Source organism: Syngnathoides biaculeatus, chromosome 15, assembly GCF_019802595.1.
Source record: "Syngnathoides biaculeatus isolate LvHL_M chromosome 15, ASM1980259v1, whole genome shotgun sequence".
In the NCBI taxonomy this organism is placed as follows: Eukaryota; Metazoa; Chordata; class Actinopteri; order Syngnathiformes; family Syngnathidae; genus Syngnathoides; species Syngnathoides biaculeatus.
This window is the reverse complement of record NC_084654.1, coordinates 4,764,370-4,781,792: the sequence shown is the minus strand read 5'-3', so window position 1 is coordinate 4,781,792 and position 17,423 is coordinate 4,764,370. Positions and strand designations below refer to the sequence as shown.

General features: G+C 42.2%; 1 protein-coding gene across 16 annotated transcripts in view; it reads left to right on the top strand.

Moving 5' to 3' along the window:
- The first annotated feature begins 1,492 nt into the window (after positions 1-1,492).
- Positions 1,493-17,423, top strand: part of kiaa1109 (KIAA1109 ortholog) — a 187,462-nt gene continuing 171,531 nt past the window's right edge. For 15 of the 16 annotated variants that reach the window (XR_009798533.1, XM_061844541.1, XM_061844547.1 and 12 more), the window contains exons 1-3: positions 1,493-1,631; positions 12,231-12,323; positions 13,479-13,614. Coding sequence is in view for 15 of the 16 variants with exons in the window: in XM_061844541.1 (XP_061700525.1) it covers positions 12,264-12,323; positions 13,479-13,614 (196 nt within the window). In the remaining variant the exon portion in view is untranslated. The remainder of the gene's footprint in view (positions 1,632-12,230; positions 12,324-13,478; positions 13,615-17,423) is intronic. The other variant, XM_061844548.1, reaches the window with a different exon arrangement.

Here is a 17,423-nt window from a genome sequence, read left to right as displayed (position 1 = left end):
TGCACGACACTGCCCTGACACCTCTAGTACTGTACTATATTGTTACCTTCAGCAATGATTCCTACCCAGTGGAAAAGCTTTAATGGCACTGTGAAAGACAAAATTGACACCCACAAACACTGATGAAAAACCCTGGAGTGAACTTTATATTTTCTTGAGAATGTATTGAATGATAAACCAGCATAGAAGTGATATGGTGGAAGACTGGTTAGCACATATCTGCTTCACACCTTGCTTTTTTTTTTTTCAATGTGCCATGCGATTGGCTGGAAACCTATTCAGGGAAAACCCCACCTCTCGACTGAAAATAGCTGGGATAGAGAGGACAGGAAAAGCAAGGAATATTTAGAAAGGGGAAACAGAACATTTTATGAACACGATTCTTGCAAGCATAAATGCAGGGGAAAAAAACTAACACTTTAAATTTGGCTTCTTTTAAGCCTATTCACATGTATGTTAAAATTACATTGTTAAATTATGTCAAGTAATGCCTTGTCTTGGTACACAATTACTACGATGCACTTGTATATCTGCTCCCTCTCCTCTACAGTGGGTGACTTCACAAGAGGGTGCAAATTCCCCATAGAAATGGGAATGATTGACACCATTACACAATAGACAATAGCTCACTTGAACAAGTGAATGAATTGGAAGAAAAAACACCCACATGCACCCCTCATTATTCTTGTGGACACATTAACAAAATGAAACTCAACCTCAAACCATGAACTCCACAGATAAAAAGTAGCTCATTGACTGTCCTACCAGGCAAAATGAGATTTTAGACCACTGGTATACTATGTTAAGTAACACAAACCATGCTATATGTATGGGCTAGTGTGATCGCTTACATCAACTGATACCAACACACAGGTGAGCTTACTGTGAAAACAGTGAAGAAGTGGCCCAACTTACCAAAGAAAGAACTTCAAAACTCAAGTCATGCTTTGTTCAACTAAGTATGCTATGTAGCCGAAAGTACATAACCTGTCGATCCACATTTGTTTTGTTTTTGTTTTTGATGTAGGACGTGATAGAGGCACCTGTAAGACATTTATAGGAACAATGTGGCAAACTTTCTCCTTTATTTGTACTTACAGTGCCTTGTGAAATTATTCGGCCCCCTTGAACTTTTTAACCTTTCGCCACATTTCAGGCTTCAAACAAAGATATAATATATATTTTTTTGGTCAAGAATCAACAACGAGTGGGACACAATTGTGAAGTGGAATGAAATTTAGAATTTATTTTATATATTTATTATAATTGTTTATTTTCATTGTTTTTTTAAGTGACACTGTCAGATGACCTTTATTTATTTATTTACGTTTCGAAAGAAATTTTCGCCGCTGATCAGAGGACTTGGTTTTGATTGGTACAATAATCTGTACGTCAACTGTTTATATAAGGTCGGTCTTTCATTGGTCAAAATGGGACAAGTCGTTTAATTTTCTATTGGTCGTTTTCGGAGCTGCTGTCGTCAGAACCGGAAGACATGTTGACTGGCCGTAAGACAGGTAAATAATCAACAGAGGATGCAAAATTTCCCCATGGCTGACACAAGAAAATGACAAAACCCATCGGCTGACTGGAGCCAACATGAAACGGCAGCCTTTACCAAGGCCATCGAGGTACTGAAATGTTAAGCGCCTTGTTTTCATCTGTTATTTTAGGTGACGTTGCAGGGTGCGGCCCGCTGTCATGAGGTTGCTCGCTATCCCCATTGCTAAAATTTTAGCATGGGCTTTGTTATGAATATAATCTTGGAGTTGTAAATGTCAAGTGGCCGGAAACGTCACTCTGAACGGCATCTCGGAAGAATGCTCCATCTCAAATGACCAACATTAAAAGCGAGATCTCCCCAGAGGAACTCTGCACTGATGAAATTGTTCAAGATTTAGGATTAGTTTAGCCTGGTTTCAGGCTTTGCTTAGGAGACCACTGTTAGCGCTTAATAACTTTTTGCACGAGCCGTCTGAATACAGTTTTGTGTTTCGACTGGCTTTGTATTCACGATGTAAACAATGTGGAAGTAAGTTACTGTTTACCTTGCTTGAACACATTTCAAGGCAGTCTCGGTGATTGATTTGGGATAAAAATGACAAATTCCACGTATCAAGGCAGTGGTTCTCAAAGTTTTTACACCAAGTACCTTTAAAAAATATTTGCTGTCCAAGTAGAAGCAGAATCATTGGCCAACATTAAGGTGCAGAACAATAATGTTGTAGACCCAAGGGGTTATCAAAAAACGATGCAGAGGTTTTATTTTATTGAAAAATGTTTCATATTTAGCCACCGTAACATATTGAAGCTTTAATTTTAACACTATGTCTTACAAATAAAAAACTGCTTAATGATTAAACTGGAATGGATGTAAAATTTAAATCCAAATTGTACCTAAATGTTTAAAAACAAACATTGAAGAATAATTACTTTAAATGCAAGTGTATTCCACAACGCAGTGCAAATTTATTTGCCCCCCGTTCTCAAATCAAACTTTTTTTTCTTTACAAAATGAAATCCCCATTTCAAAACTTTTTTTTAATACTTGATTTTCACATTTGTTTTGTATTGAACATTAAAGTTGAGAAACTGCAAAAATCAAAGAATTTGATTGGAGAGTGAATATGTTTTCACATGACTTAACATAGACGTTAAATAGAACTGAATTGTATTAAAATAGAGGGTCCCATCATTATTTGCGGGGGCTATGTTCCTGCCTCCCCCACGAATCCTGAAAATCCGTGAATAATTGATGTAGTATTAAAATGCCTGCGTATTATATAGTATTTTTTTCGTTCATAAGGAACACAAGTCTTACATTATCTCCCAAATGGGCAGTGTGCCTAATGTCTGCACAGAGTTTCAAAATCTGTTAATATTTTTTTGTGGAACTACTGAAACAAAGTATAACCAAACGTGAGAGCAAAAGCTGCGAGTATATACTGTTTTCAACCACGTGACTACATCCAGGGCACCTGGCCATGTTGAATGGGTTAACTCTACTGACGCGCCATTCACTCAAATGCTTTTTCATATAGACCGGAGTTACACAAATGTTTGTACGACTGTTAAAAGTGACGCATAATGGCTAAAAAGACTTTGGAAAGTTATTGATGCTCATTAGATGTTTCAAGAAACCGTTAGGACAAGAAGTGTGCTTTGATCGACAACGTCAACCCATATGCCTTGGAGAAACACAAATAGAGCACACAACTGCGGGTGTCGGTAACCTATCCAGACATCGTCCACTATCTTCTCTTCTCGACAAGCGATTATACAATGGACCAACTAAAGAATTACAAAAGTCTGGAGGCCTACAACCAATTCATCAACGGCTGGGTTCGTTATGTGGTGGTCTCCATTGTAAGCAACCTGTCTCCCCACACTGCTATGATTAGTTTACCGCACAATGCAATTTAAATATGTACCGCATGATTATAGTCAGCATTGTGTTAAATTATGTTTATTATACCAACGAAAGACGTGTAGATTATTTTCCTTTTTGTTACCAAGAGGGAGAGTGAGAGAGCTTCGACCGGGATGAGTCCCAAGTGGATTCCGCACCTTTTTTTCCACTTCCATGGCTACATTTTTAACTCAACTCACGAAACAGCTAGCGTTGTGGTAACTCATTTTTTGCAAACTTACTATAATGAAACAGAAAATACAGATTTTGGAGACATGCGTTGCATTCACATACGAGTGTTGTGCTTGGCTGCTAGATCAGCTCTAATAACGACAGCCACACTTGTCGCCGTTTGGTCGATAACTGCTCCATTTTCTCGCTCTGGTTCTTGATCACAGCTGGCAGTCGAAAGAAAGACGCTTTACAACACCCGTTTGAGGAACCAATAACATAGCAGTCCGCCCCTATTCGTACACCTTTCTGAAATGATTCCTGGTTAGTTACATGTATTTACGGGAATTCACCAAACCAAGATGGCGCCTGCGTTCTAAATCGGAAGGTGTGTACTATACAGCACCATGAATGGTGAACTGGGAATCCGCAAGGGCATACTGCAATACAGGTATTCAAAAGTTGAAGCCCCTGTAACATTATGCACAGACGATTTTATTCAGTAATTCTTTGTGTACCACTAGAGCCCACATACTACCAGTAGTACTCGTAGCACACTTTGAGAATCACAACACTTATGTTTTAATTTGACTCAAATGTAGTAGCTTTTGTAGTGGGAAGGGTTAGTGTTACTGTCGTGATGGAGTTTTACATTGGATATTATTGAGACTTTGTCTTTGGGCTATTGACATGCTATTTCAAGGTATTATACAGTTTTGCTTTTATCCATCTATAGGGGTTGGTAACTCTGTGAGTTGTGATAGCATTTTCCTGTAGATTCTACGTGGTTTTAAGTACAGCTGTTTTTGCTTATATATCAAGTAAATTTGAGTGAGGTCTATTTTCCTCCACATAAAATAGCAAATGGTGATGATTTTTTTTCCCCCAAACAATGTGTGGTGGATTAGTTGGGGATTTGTATTGGTGTGCAACAGTTCTCATGTTTTTGACCGCTAAGCATGGCTGAATGACCTCGCTGCAAAGATGTTTTGCTGCACGCACATGTGTAAACTCCTGCCAGCATTACCTTGTCCCAAATGAATTAATCCCTTTTGCAGGAAGCAAAATACCATAATAACAAAACCAAAAACAACCAGACAACTCATGTGTGGTCACATTAGTTTAACCTGACATAGTGGAGCATAGTGTGGTGTAGTGTCGGACTTACTGTAGGTTTTATGATGACATGAGATTTGCTATGCATTTTTTAATACGATGGAACCTTTAAAGTGCCACTTTCAAGAAATGTGTAATATTTTTAGTATGTTATTAATGAAAAAACGGCAGCCGGTATGGACCCATCCGTTTTTTGACCACAAAACATGATTTTGACATATATGGCTTTTTGTAACTCCCGCCATGAAAATCCTCTCAAGGGATTTGTTTTCGACAAGAAACGGGAAGTGACGTGTGAGGCAGTAGCGCAATCAAGCGGACTCATATGTTTCTATTAGTTTTACCTGCGGGAAGGTACCTCGTTGTTCCTTCGTGTTAGCCAAAATGCCGTCTCGTTGCATTGCTGGATATTGCTCGAACACTCAGGAGGATTGATTCACTCTTCATACTTTTCCAAAAGAGTCAGTTCGTCGTGAAAAATGGATTGCACGGGTGCAATGGACGAGAGCTTCATGGGTTCCAAATGACAGCTAAGGTAGGTACGAAAAAAAACAATAGTTGGGGGGCATAATCTATAAATCGGGTGCTAAATGTGTCGATGTGCAGGCCTTGTAGATCGGCACCACTTGTCTGCTGGGGTGGCTCGTCGTGTCTCGGCCGCGGTGGTTCATCTCCGCCGCGGAAGTGGATCGGACGGTTAGGCAGTTTGGCTGTGACGTCGTAGTCGCTCGATGGCGCCGTTGTTTTTATCACCATCGCGCGGAGGTGGATCGGGCGGGGAGGTGGTTTGGCTGTGATCGCATATCATCTAATTATGGCTCGAAACAATAGGGTAATATTCCCCCGGTAAATTGTGAGATGTTCTCTTCTTCGAAAAGACCTTCTGTGTCAGAAGGGGCCTGTTCGTCTCCCAAAGTAGGGGGCACAGTGTGTTTTCAATGGCGAATGTCCGGGGTGACGTCACGGACAGGAGATGTAACCAATATGGCAACCACTTGGATGTCGTAGAATGACACTTCTGCAACTTTGCACATGGATGACGTGCTCTACGCTCATATTTATTTTTTCATATAGACATTGAAGTGAATAATGTTACATGTATTTTTCACTTCAATATCTATTTTAGAATGTTTATAGGGATGAGACTTGACCATTAAGGTCCAACACAATCTGTTCACCTCCAAAATGTTCATATGTTGAAATTTCTTTCAGAAAATAATGAATATTTTTATATTAGAATAAACAGCCCCTCCTTGACCCGTCACCTTATAATGGTGGAGGGGTTTGTGTGTCCCGATGATCCTAGGTGCTAAGTTGTCTGGGGCTTCAGGCCCCTGGTAGGGTCACCCTACCCACCTGGCAAAAAGGTCCGAGGTGAGGAACCAGACCAAGTACGACTCCAAAACCCCTATGACAAATACAAAATTTGGATCTTGGTTTCCCTTGCCTGGACGCAGGTCACTGGGGCCCCCCTCTGGAGCCTGGCCTGGAGGTGGGGCTCAAAGGCGAGCGCCTGGTGGCCAGGCCTGCACCCATGGGGCTTGGCTGGACACAGCCCAAAAGGGTAACATGGGTCCCCCTTCCTGTGGCCTCACCACCTGTCACCTGTGAGAGGGGCCATAAGGGTCGTGTGGAATGTGAGCTGGGCTTTGGCCAAAGGCAGTCGAATCCCCAGCTACGGAAACTAGCTCTAGGGACATGAATTGTCACTTCTTTGGCTGGGAAGTTAGCCCGAGTTCGTGCGTGAGGTTGAGAAGTTCCGACTTGATATAGTCGGACTTGCCTCTATGCATTGCTTGGGCTCTGGTACCACTCCTCTTGAAAGGGTTGGACTTTGTTCCACTTTGGAGTTGCCCACGGTGAGAGACGCTGAGCAGGTGTGGGTACACTCATTGCCTCCCGGGTCGGGGCCTGTACATTGAGGTTTACCCCGGTGGATGATAGGGTAGCCTCCCTCCGCCTTCAGTTAGCCTGACTATTGTTTGTGGTTATGCACCAAACAGCAGTTCAGAATACCCACCCTTTTTGGAGTTCTTAGAGGGAGTGCTCGAGAGTGCTTCCTCTGGGAACTCCATCATTCTGCTAGCGGACTTCAATGGTCACGTGGGCTGTGACAGTGAGACCTGGTAGAGCGTGATTGGGAAGAACGGCCCCCCCGATCAGAACCCAAGTGGTGTTCTGTTGTTGGACCTCTATGCTCATCATGGATTGTCCATAACAAACACCATGTTATGGCATAGGGGTGTCCATATGTGCACCTGACACCATGACCGCAGTTCGGTTATCGACTTTGTAGTCGTGTCATCGGATTTGCGACCGCATGTCTTGGACACTCAGGTGAAGAGAGGGACTGTCAGTTGATCATCACCTGGTGGTGAGTTGGCTCTGATGGTGGGGGAAGATGCCGGTCCGATGTGGCAGGCCCAAATGTATTGTGAGGGTCTGCTGGGAACGACTGGCAGATTCCCCTGTCAGAAGAAATTTCAACTCCCACCTCCAAAATAACTTTGCTGATGTTCCGTGAGAGGTGGGGGAAATTGTTGAGGCGGCCGATCGAAGCTGTGGCCGTAAGGTGGTCGGTACCCGTCGTGGCGGCAAGCCCAGAACACGTTGGTGGACACCAACAGTGAGGGATGCTGTCAAGCTGAAATGGAGTCCTATCGGGAATTTTTAGCCTGCATGACTCCCTAGGCAGCTGATAGGTACCGGCTGGCCAAGCAGAATGCAGCTTCGGTGGTCATTGAGGCAAAAACCCGAGCATGGGAGGAGTTCGGTGAGGCCATGGAGAACGACTTCAGGGCGGCTTCGAGCAAATTTTGGTCCACCGTCCGGCATCTCAGGAGGGGGAAGCAGTGCACCGTCAACACTGTGTTTAGTGGGGATGGGGGCACTGCTGACCTCACCTCGGGATCTTGTGAGTCGGTGGAGAGAATACTTGAAAAACCTCCTCAATTCCACCAACACGCCTTCCCATGAGGAAGCTGAGTCTGGGTTCTCTTAGCTTCTATCTCTGGGGTTGAGGTCACCTTATAAAGCTCCTTGGTGGCAGGGCCCCGAGGGTAGGTGAGATTCGCCCGGAGTTCCTAAAGGCTCTGAATGTTGTGGGGCTTTCCTGGTTGACACACCTCTGGAACATCACGAGGACATCGGGGACAGTCCCTCTGGATTGGCAGACTGGGGTGGTGGTCCTCCTTTTCAAGAAGAGGGACCGAAAGGTCTGTTCCAACTACAGTAAGGTCTATTCATGGGTCCTGGAAAGGAGAGTCCGTCGGAAAGTCGAATCTCAGATCCAGGGGGAGCAATGTGGATTTCGTCCTAGCTGTGGGACAGTGGACCAGCTCTACAGCCTCGGCAGGATCCTCGAGGGTGCATGGGAGTTCGCCCAACCAGTCTACATGTGCTTTGTAGACTTGGAGAAGGCATTCGACTGTGTCCCTCAGTAAGTCTTTGGGTTCGGTCCTTGTATGACCATTATCAGAGTTTGGTCTGCATTGCCGGCAATAAGTCTGACTCATTTCCGGTTAGAGTTGGACTCCGCCAAGGTTGCCCGTTGTCACCGATTTTGTTCACAACTTTTATGGACATCATTTCTAGGCGCAGCCGAGGCGTAGAGGGTGTCCGGTTTGGTGGCCTTATCATGGCATCTCTGCTCTTTGCAGATGATGTGGTTCTTTTGGCTTCATCAAGCTGTGATGTCCAATGCTCACTCGAGTGGTTCGCAGCAGAGTGTGAAGCGGCTGGGATGAGAATCAGCACCTCCAAATCAGAGACCATGGTCCTCAGTCGGAAAAAGGTGGCGTGCCTTCTCCGGGTCGGGGATGAGATCCTGCCCCAAGTGGAAGAGTCCAAGTATCTTGGGGTCTTGTTCACGAGTGAGGGAAGAATGGAGCGGTGCAGCATCTACAGTGATGCAGACTTCGAATCGGTCCGTTGTGGTGAAGAGGGAGCTATGTCGAAAGGCGAAGCTCTCAATTTACCAGTCAATCTACGTTCCTACCCTCACCTTTGGGCATGAGCTATGGGTCGTGACCGAAAGAGCAGGATCCCGGATACAAGCGACCGAAATAAGTTTCCTCTCCATGATGTCCGGGCTCTCCCTTAGAGATAGGGTGAGAAGCTCGGTCATCCGGGAGGAACTGAGTGTCGAGCCACTGTTCCTCCGCATTGAGAGGAGCCCATGGGGCATCTGATCCGGTTGCCTCCCTGGTGAAGTGTTCCGGTCATGTCCCACCAGAAAGAGACCCCGGGGATGACCCAGGACATGCTGGAGAGACTCTTAGCTGGCCTGGGCATGCGCCGGGATCCCTCTAGAAGAGCTGGAAGAAGTGGCCGGGGAAAGGGAAGTCTGAGTATACCTGCTGAAACTACTTCCCCTGCAACCTGACCTGGTGAAGTGGTAGAAAATGGATGGATGGATAGAATAAGCAGACTCAAAATAATGAAACCTTTATTAATTGTACAGTCTTTTCCATACACTGTTAAAAAGTCAAACACATTCCAGGGGATGCACAATATAGAGATGTTCCTATTCCATGGTGGCAATATAACGCCATATTATGCTGCTTGATCATATATTCTTCCATTAATATTCATTATATAAACCGGTGTTTCTCAAGAACAGGTCCATTAATCTCAATATGGTCGTCTTCATCTTCTTTTCCTTTTGGCTTGTCCTGAGTAGGGGTCGCCACAGCGTGTCATCTTTTTCCATCTAAGCCTATCTCGTGCATCTTCCTCTAAAACACCCACAATCTTCATGTCATCCTTCACCGCCTCCATCATTCATTCTTTGGTCTTCTCTTCACTCTTTTGTCTGGCAGCTCCATCCTCAGCTTCCTTCTACCAATATACTCACTCTCTCGGCTCTTGACATGTCCAAACCATCTGCTCTCTCGAACCTTGTCTCCAAAACATCCAACTTTGGCTGTCCCTCTATTGCGCTCATTTCTAATCCTATCTAACCTGCTCACTCCGAGCGAGAACCTCAACATCTTTATTTCTTCTACCTCAATTTCTGCTTCCTGTTGTTTCTTCAGTGCCACAATCTATTATGCGTACATCATGGCCGGCCTCACCACTGTTTTATAGACTTTGCTCTTCATCCTAGCAGAGACTCTCTGTCACATAGAACACCAGACCGCCAACTGTTCCACCCCGCTTGGACCTGTTTCTTCACTTCCTTACCACAGTCTCCATTGCTCTGCATTGTTGACCCCATGTATTTAAAGCTGTCCGTCCTTGCTATCTCTTCTCCCTCGAGCTTCACTCTTCCCCCACCTCCCCTCTCATTCATACACATATACTCTCTTTTACTTCTGCTAATCTTCATTCCTCCCCTTTCCGGTCCGTGCCTCCAGCTTTCTAATTGTTCCTCCACCTGCTCCCTGCTTTCACTGCAGATCACAATATCATCTGTGAACATCATGCTCCAAGGGGAATCCTCATCTGTCAGCCTATCCATTAATATCGCAAAAAAGAAGGGGCTCAGAGCGGATCCCTGATGCAGTCCCACCTCGACCTTAAATTCTTCTGAGACACCTACAGCACATCTCACTGCTGTTCTGCTGTCCTTATATATGTCCTGTAGTATTCTAACATATTTCTCCGCGACACCGGGTTTGTGCATGCAGTACCACAGTTCTTCTCTTGGTACTCCTTCATAGGCTTTCTCTAGGTCTACAAAGAAACAATGTATCTCTTTCTGACCTTCTCTGTACTTTTCCACTAGCATCCTCAAGGTAAATAATGCATCTGTGGTACTCTTTCTAGGCATGAAACCATCGCAGATACTTACTTCTCCAGATACTTCTGTCCTTAGACTAGCCTCCACTACTCTTTCCCCTAACTTCATTGTGTGGCTCATCATCTTTATTCCGCTGTAGTTTCCACAGTTCTGAATATCGCCTTTGGTCTTTAAAATGGGAACTAGTACAATTTTGCTCCATTCTTCTGGCATCTTCTCTCCTGCTATTATTCCATTGAATAAGTTGGTCATAAACTCCACAGCCACCTCTCCAAATTGCTTCCATACCTCCACTGGTATGTCATCAGGACCATTCTTCGTATAACTAAGCTCTTACTAATAATTGCCACTTCCTGGTCATTCATGCTTGCCTCTTCTACTCTTCCTTCTCTCCCATTTTCTTCATTCATTAACTTCTCAAAGTACTCTTTCCATCTACCAGCATTCAAAGTCCTGACACACAGCTGTAGGGTCTGTGCGTTTCTCTTCTTCTGCTGTCTAAGACGCTTTCCTCCTTTTTTTTGCCTTGCAGGTGAACAGTGCCGGGGACGGGTGTATTTAGCCCGGGCCATGACCTATCCATTAAGGAATTCGTTTGATAAATGCTCATATATGTTTGGCACAGTTTTACGCCGGATGCCGTTCCTGACATAACCCTCTGCATTTATACGGGCTTGGGACCAGCCAACAGGTCGCACTATACTGTCTTTCCCAAAGGGCTGCAGATAGCCAAAAAAGCATTCAAATAAACAGTCAATACATCACCATTCACATACAACCTAATCTATGTTCAAGTTCAAATAGAAGCAGTCAAAATAAACAAACTCAGTACATAAGTTACACAATTCACATGCTACCTAGTCTCCCTTAAAATTAAAGTTAAAAGGGTGTGTGGGTACGAAGGTTTGAGTATGAAAAATGTAAAAGATCTGTAGAATTAAAGGATATGGGGATGAAAGAGATCCAAACCAATGGCTCTCACCCCAGACGTTGCAAGTTGAATCGTCCCCACGATCCTTTTTGTACAAGTTGTATTGGTTGAACAAGATTATGCTGTTTGCTCACGTTCGATGCTTCATCAACGTTAATGGTTTGATCACAAATACGTTGTAAGTCAACTAAGCAATGGTAGTCTGGGCCGAGGGGCAAGTTTAAGTCTGCATTTCAACTTGTCCAACTTCCTCACTACTAATACTCACGGACCCTGTTGTATATGATACGAAGGTTTTGCAGGTCGTGTTGGTACCAGCGATTGATGTCTTCCCCCTTGATAAATATTTGATTACTAATGCGTCTTGTTGTTAGCAAGCAAGGCTAGGCTGAGCTAGGCCACGCTGCTTCGAATGTGAACGAAATAGGGCTCCAATTTGGGGACTAAGATTTTACAGAATGATTCTTAGTCCACTGAAGTCGTCACCAGGGGCGTCCCACGTCGAGTATTCACAACATTCGGTTGAAATTCAGCAGGATTTATTTATTGTATGATCGGGTTTGCCGGAGCCACGTCATTTTTGCTGCCTTAATTCAAGAGCTCCGTTAAAATAAAATCTCTTGAAAAACCTTTGACAACATTTAAACATGTAAAATATTCCTATAGTGTAGTTAGGAATATTTTACCGTGCTACCCAAACGATAGAGGGGACTTCATTATGTTAAGATGCGTCTAAGATCTATATGCTCTAAGATGCGTCACTGCGCAATTGGGCACTCGTCGCACACTCTCAGCGCACATGAAAACTGATACAGCGCAGTGAACCACAGCCTGACTTTTTTTTTTTTTTTTTTTTTTAGACACAGAAGCACACGGTCTCTAACAAGGAGCAGATGCTCAGCCGACTTCTACTCCCTAGTTTACCTGACACCCCCCCCTCCGCTCTTAAAGAGGTACACTCATAATTACAAACAGGACACACACCCGCAACTTCATATCTCTTGTTTATTAACATTTTGTAGGTAAGACTACAACTTCAACTTCCACTTCCGTGTTGGGAACAGTTTGCTCCAATCCAATGTCAGCAGTAGTGACGTTTAACTCCAGCTCCTTCTTCACCACAACAAAGCAATACCAAGTCCGCATCATCACAGAAGCTGAACCGATCCCCCTGACGATCTCCCAATTCCATTCTTTCCTCACTAATGAACAAGGCCGCAAGATATTCGAACTTCTCCACTTGGAGAAAGATCTCATCCCGACCTGGAAAGCGCACTAATTAACACATTATTTAGAAGGCGCAGTTCTTACATACATAGGTCGCACCGTGTTTTTGGGAACAGGCACGGTAAAGCATACGCTAGTTCAAAACATACTGTGGTGCTCACAAGGTAGTGAAGAACAATTGCACCTTTACATTTCCCACACAATGACGTGTAGACAATTCATTAGTGTACATCATTCACACTCAAGGTATAGACAGACAACACATCAGAGACTGACAACGTGATGCCTAGATCAGATTAACAAGCAAATTTGGTGTTTTACAATTAGACCATGTCAGTCTACTAATATAATCTTCACAACCCGTTTTATACAATTACGGGGCTTTATTTTGCAACTCAAATACGGCTGGAGACACACGTTACCTTGGCAATGACATTTTGCCATATACTATAAGAACAAAATTTGGGAAAATGTGATGGTAACCTTTCTCAGGAGATTATGTTCAATCAAGGACTCCTTGAGCTACATTCACATATGTTTTAATACAATACAGTTCGCGAGCAGGCAACAAAATGTGATGTAAATGTAGCCTACCAAGCTAGTGCTGGCACTAATGGATTAATGTAAAAATTCACCGTGCGGTTGATTTATGCTCTTAAATTTTGGTGTGTGAACCCGGTTGCTGTTTAGAGAAATGAGATGAGCCATAGTTTTCCACATGGAAGTTGGTCAGAGCTTACCAAAGACTAAGTACAGCAGGAGGTCAAAAGAGTCAAGTATTAATTGCTGGCAAGAATTGCAAAATTCAACAGCTTTATTACACTTTACATTAATATGAATTTCGATGATTTGGTGAGTATAATTTTTTTCTTCTCTTATAGTTGGCGACATCAAAGAGACAGCCAGTAGCAATGGATGTGCTTGGTTCCAAAAATAACGAAAGTACCTTCCCCAGCCTCGGGGATTTGGATGACTTTCTCACCAAGCACAACTCGAACTTTATTTGGCTCCTCGTTGGTAAGTGATTTGTTCTGTGACATCTATTTTGTAAACACTAGATTTTACTCATTAGTAGTCTTTTATTTGGTGAAAGGTGAATATAAATGTAAAAAAATAAAAACAATCAACACATTACATGTGGTGTGCCATTTTTACACCACATGTAACGGGCCTCACACTTTCCAAAAAGTTCAACTTTTGACTCATCAGTCCACATAATGTTTCTCCAAAAGTTTTAAGGCACATCTACATGTTTTTGGGCATATGTGAGATGAGCCTTTCTATTCTTTGCTGACCGCAGGGGTTTTCGCCTGGGAACTCTACCATGCATGCCTTCTTGGGTCAGTGTCTTTCTTATGTTACTGTCATGAACACTGACCTTAACTGAGGCCAGTGAGATGTTGTTTGATGTTCTTTTATGACCTGGATGAATTGTCATCGCACTTTTGAAGTAATTTTAGTTGGTCGTCCACTCCTGGGAAGGTTTGTCACTGTTCCTTTTTTCTCCATTTGTGGATAATGCTCTGACAGTGGTTTGGTGGAGCCCCAACGCCTGGCTTTGTCACATTTTCCAGACTAATGGAATTCAATGACTTTTTTTCTCATCTCTTCTTGAATTTCCTTGGATCGTGAAATGATGCATGGATTCTTGAGATGTTGTAGCCTACTTTCTGTTCTCTGACAGATTCTCTCCCTAAAAAAAATGAAAAATGAAAAGCCTTAATCCAATAGGTCATGTCATATGTACTGTACCTTGAAAATTTGAGATTACTCCGATATCATTTACTGGTGATTTGAGAAAATTTTTATCAGACTTAGGAATTAGAATTATGAATTTTTATGGGCTTTTCATTTGGGAAGTCACATAACCTACTTGCACGGATATGACGTATTCTATGCGTAAACAAAGAATTCATGGCCGATTTGTAGTGTCATCACATGCATTACCACTACCATCGGACATGCGAAAATGCTCTACTGTATCGCGAAATTTTACCATAATTCGGATCGAAATAATCAGAGGAAGGCTCGGTGGCATATTCTGCCCATTAAGAAAAAGAAACATTTAAGGACCCTGTGGCTAGTGAAGTGTGGTAAACCTGAGCTGTACGACAAACAGGCCAGGGTATGCAGTGAACATTTTGTCCACTGTTACTTGTGAATTTAGACTAACGACCCCTTTGCTCAAATCAGCAAAATACAACAAGGCAGTTGTATTGCTTTTAAGACAATTTAATCACACAGACACAACCATACAACACAAACACAATAAAATAGCAAACACAAAATAGAAGTTCAAAGATAGAGTAGTCGAGCAAAAAGTACAAATATTCACCAGCGTTGAACGAATGTTCCCAAACCGGCAAATGTTCTTTCCAGCGAATATTCCAAGTTAGCGAATGTTCCAGAAATGTCAAAATGTTCAAAGACGAAAGACAGCTGGCGTCCGTATAGTTTGTCCCAACCAGTGTACTTTCTCCCAAAGCAGCGGTACGGTGTGAATAAGCCCCGTTGAATTAAATCAGAGAAATCAGTGCTGTGATTATGTAGGAATTGATCTGTAACCAACCCTTTGTTTACACACATGATACGTAACTTCCTGTTTTTTAAGTGACCTGATCTCTTAAAAATAGTCAAAATGGCACCGACCATACAAAAATGTGATTAGTTGGATAAAAGAGTTATTTTTCATTAAAGTTATTTGCTCTTTTTTTTTTTTTTTAAAACGAGAATTTATCTGGATATGCTTATATTCATAATGAATTAACAAGATAATCGGCATTTCGTCAAGGTAAGCAATGACTGCAGCATTCCTTTGGTGGTAATCAGGTTTAGGCATGTTAAATTGAACTCACCTTTCACAAATTTGTGGTTAGTCATATTGACTTTGTGATGACTTTGTGCCTCCATACATCCATCCATTTTCTTAGCCGCTTATCGTCACAAGGGTCGTGGGGTGTGGTGAGCCTATCCCACCTGTCAACGGGCATGAGGCACCCTGAACTGGTTGCCTGACAATCGCAGTTTTTCATCACATCTCACAGCATAATCATTAAAATATATAATTTACACAGGATTTGATTTCCAAAAAATGTGAAAGGATACAGTGTATGTGTTGCTTTCTCAACTTGGAACTAATCTCTTGTTCAGAAATTGCACAATCTCTGTGGTTTGTCATCATAATTTCTTTTTCACTTTATATGAATATTCAGTCAGAATGTTGTGTTCAGAGTGGCTAGCAATTTAATAGTTTATTTTTAGACTTTGAAAAACTATACAGCATAGCCCACATACAGTCTTCTGCAAAAGTATTAGAATGGCAAAGTCTTCTAGGTGTAAATGCCCTGAAATAAATGCTTAAATTCTGAATATTTGATCTTTCATCTTTTGATCTGAAACTTAAATCTGTTCAGTATACAACAAAAATGAAGAAATTGACCATACCATTCTAGTACGTTTTGTGGCACTGTTTTTTTTCAGTGCAGCTTTGCCTTTTTGTGGATTCTTTTCATCATCTACTGTGTCCCCCCTGTTTTTCGTAGATAAACTCACCTATTTATGTTTTAAGTAGGAGAAAAAAGTCATTTACGGTAAAAAAAACAAACAAACAACCCCCCCCCCCGGAATATTTATTTATTTATTTACTGACTTACTTATTTACTTACTTACTTCAGGATTTGTATTGTATTTTAGGTTGTAAGTAGTTATTATTAAATAAATTAATCTCTCCATTATCATCATCTCCATTATTTCTTTTATTCGATCATTCCAGCCCTTGATAGACAAAATATTCTAAATTGACCATGTAGAAAATGCACAAACCTAAATTGTTTCTGATTCAGTTTGGTCCATAAAATGTTACATTACTGATCATTGTTTTCCAAACAAAAAGTGGATGTTTTCAGATGTCAAATTTGGATCCAAAAGCAAAACTGATCAGTCTGCTTTCATGGAGGACTAAAGAAATTGGAGAATATTTTCTGTTGGGAGGCTTCAATCACAAAGATTTGGGCACATTTAAGTCAAGGTGTCTGTAAATGATCAGTAATTATCAAAATAGTTGTCAAGTAATTTAATAATATAGTAGTCATTGATTAATCAATTAATAATAGCGCATCTCATTGTAAGGTAACGTCTCTTTAACGAGAACATTTAATTATTGTGTCTACATTTCACAAAACAAGTTGGTTGCCTGCTCAACCAAACTTCTGTCTAGAAAATGCAAAATGCTGTTCATTTTACACAAATTTTCAAAACCAATGAAAAATACAACAACAGCTGTTAGGTTTGGATTGACAGCAGGATTTGAGAGACAAGCGAGAACTTGCTGAAAGCTCACGCATTTCACAGGCTCTCAACACTTTTTTTCTTAATCTACTCTTCCTTTCTCTCCCTTCTTTTTCTACAAAGCATATCCAGAATGACTGTCAAGAGTCAGTGGCTCGTAATGGCTCTCCTCCCACCTCCCTTTTTTCTTTTCTGTTTTTCTGTGTGGCATATGCAGAATTACACCCAAGAATGAGACACTTCAAAGTCAAACTCTGTCGCTGTGCTGGCTCGCAATATTTTTTTTCTTTCCTTTCTCTCCTTACTTTCCTTATATGGCCACACTTTGGCTTCACCGTGACCAATTGGCACTTGTAGGTGACCCACCTGCCATTGGAGAGACCCCGCTGGCTCATCATCTGTAGTATATTTATTAAATATAGGCTTATATAGAGGCGTGTCAATGGATTGCGTATTGTGGATTCTATTCGTGATTGGGCTTGTTCCCTAACCATCACCAATAGCGGGGGTCCACTATGTACATATTAGGAGTAAAACTA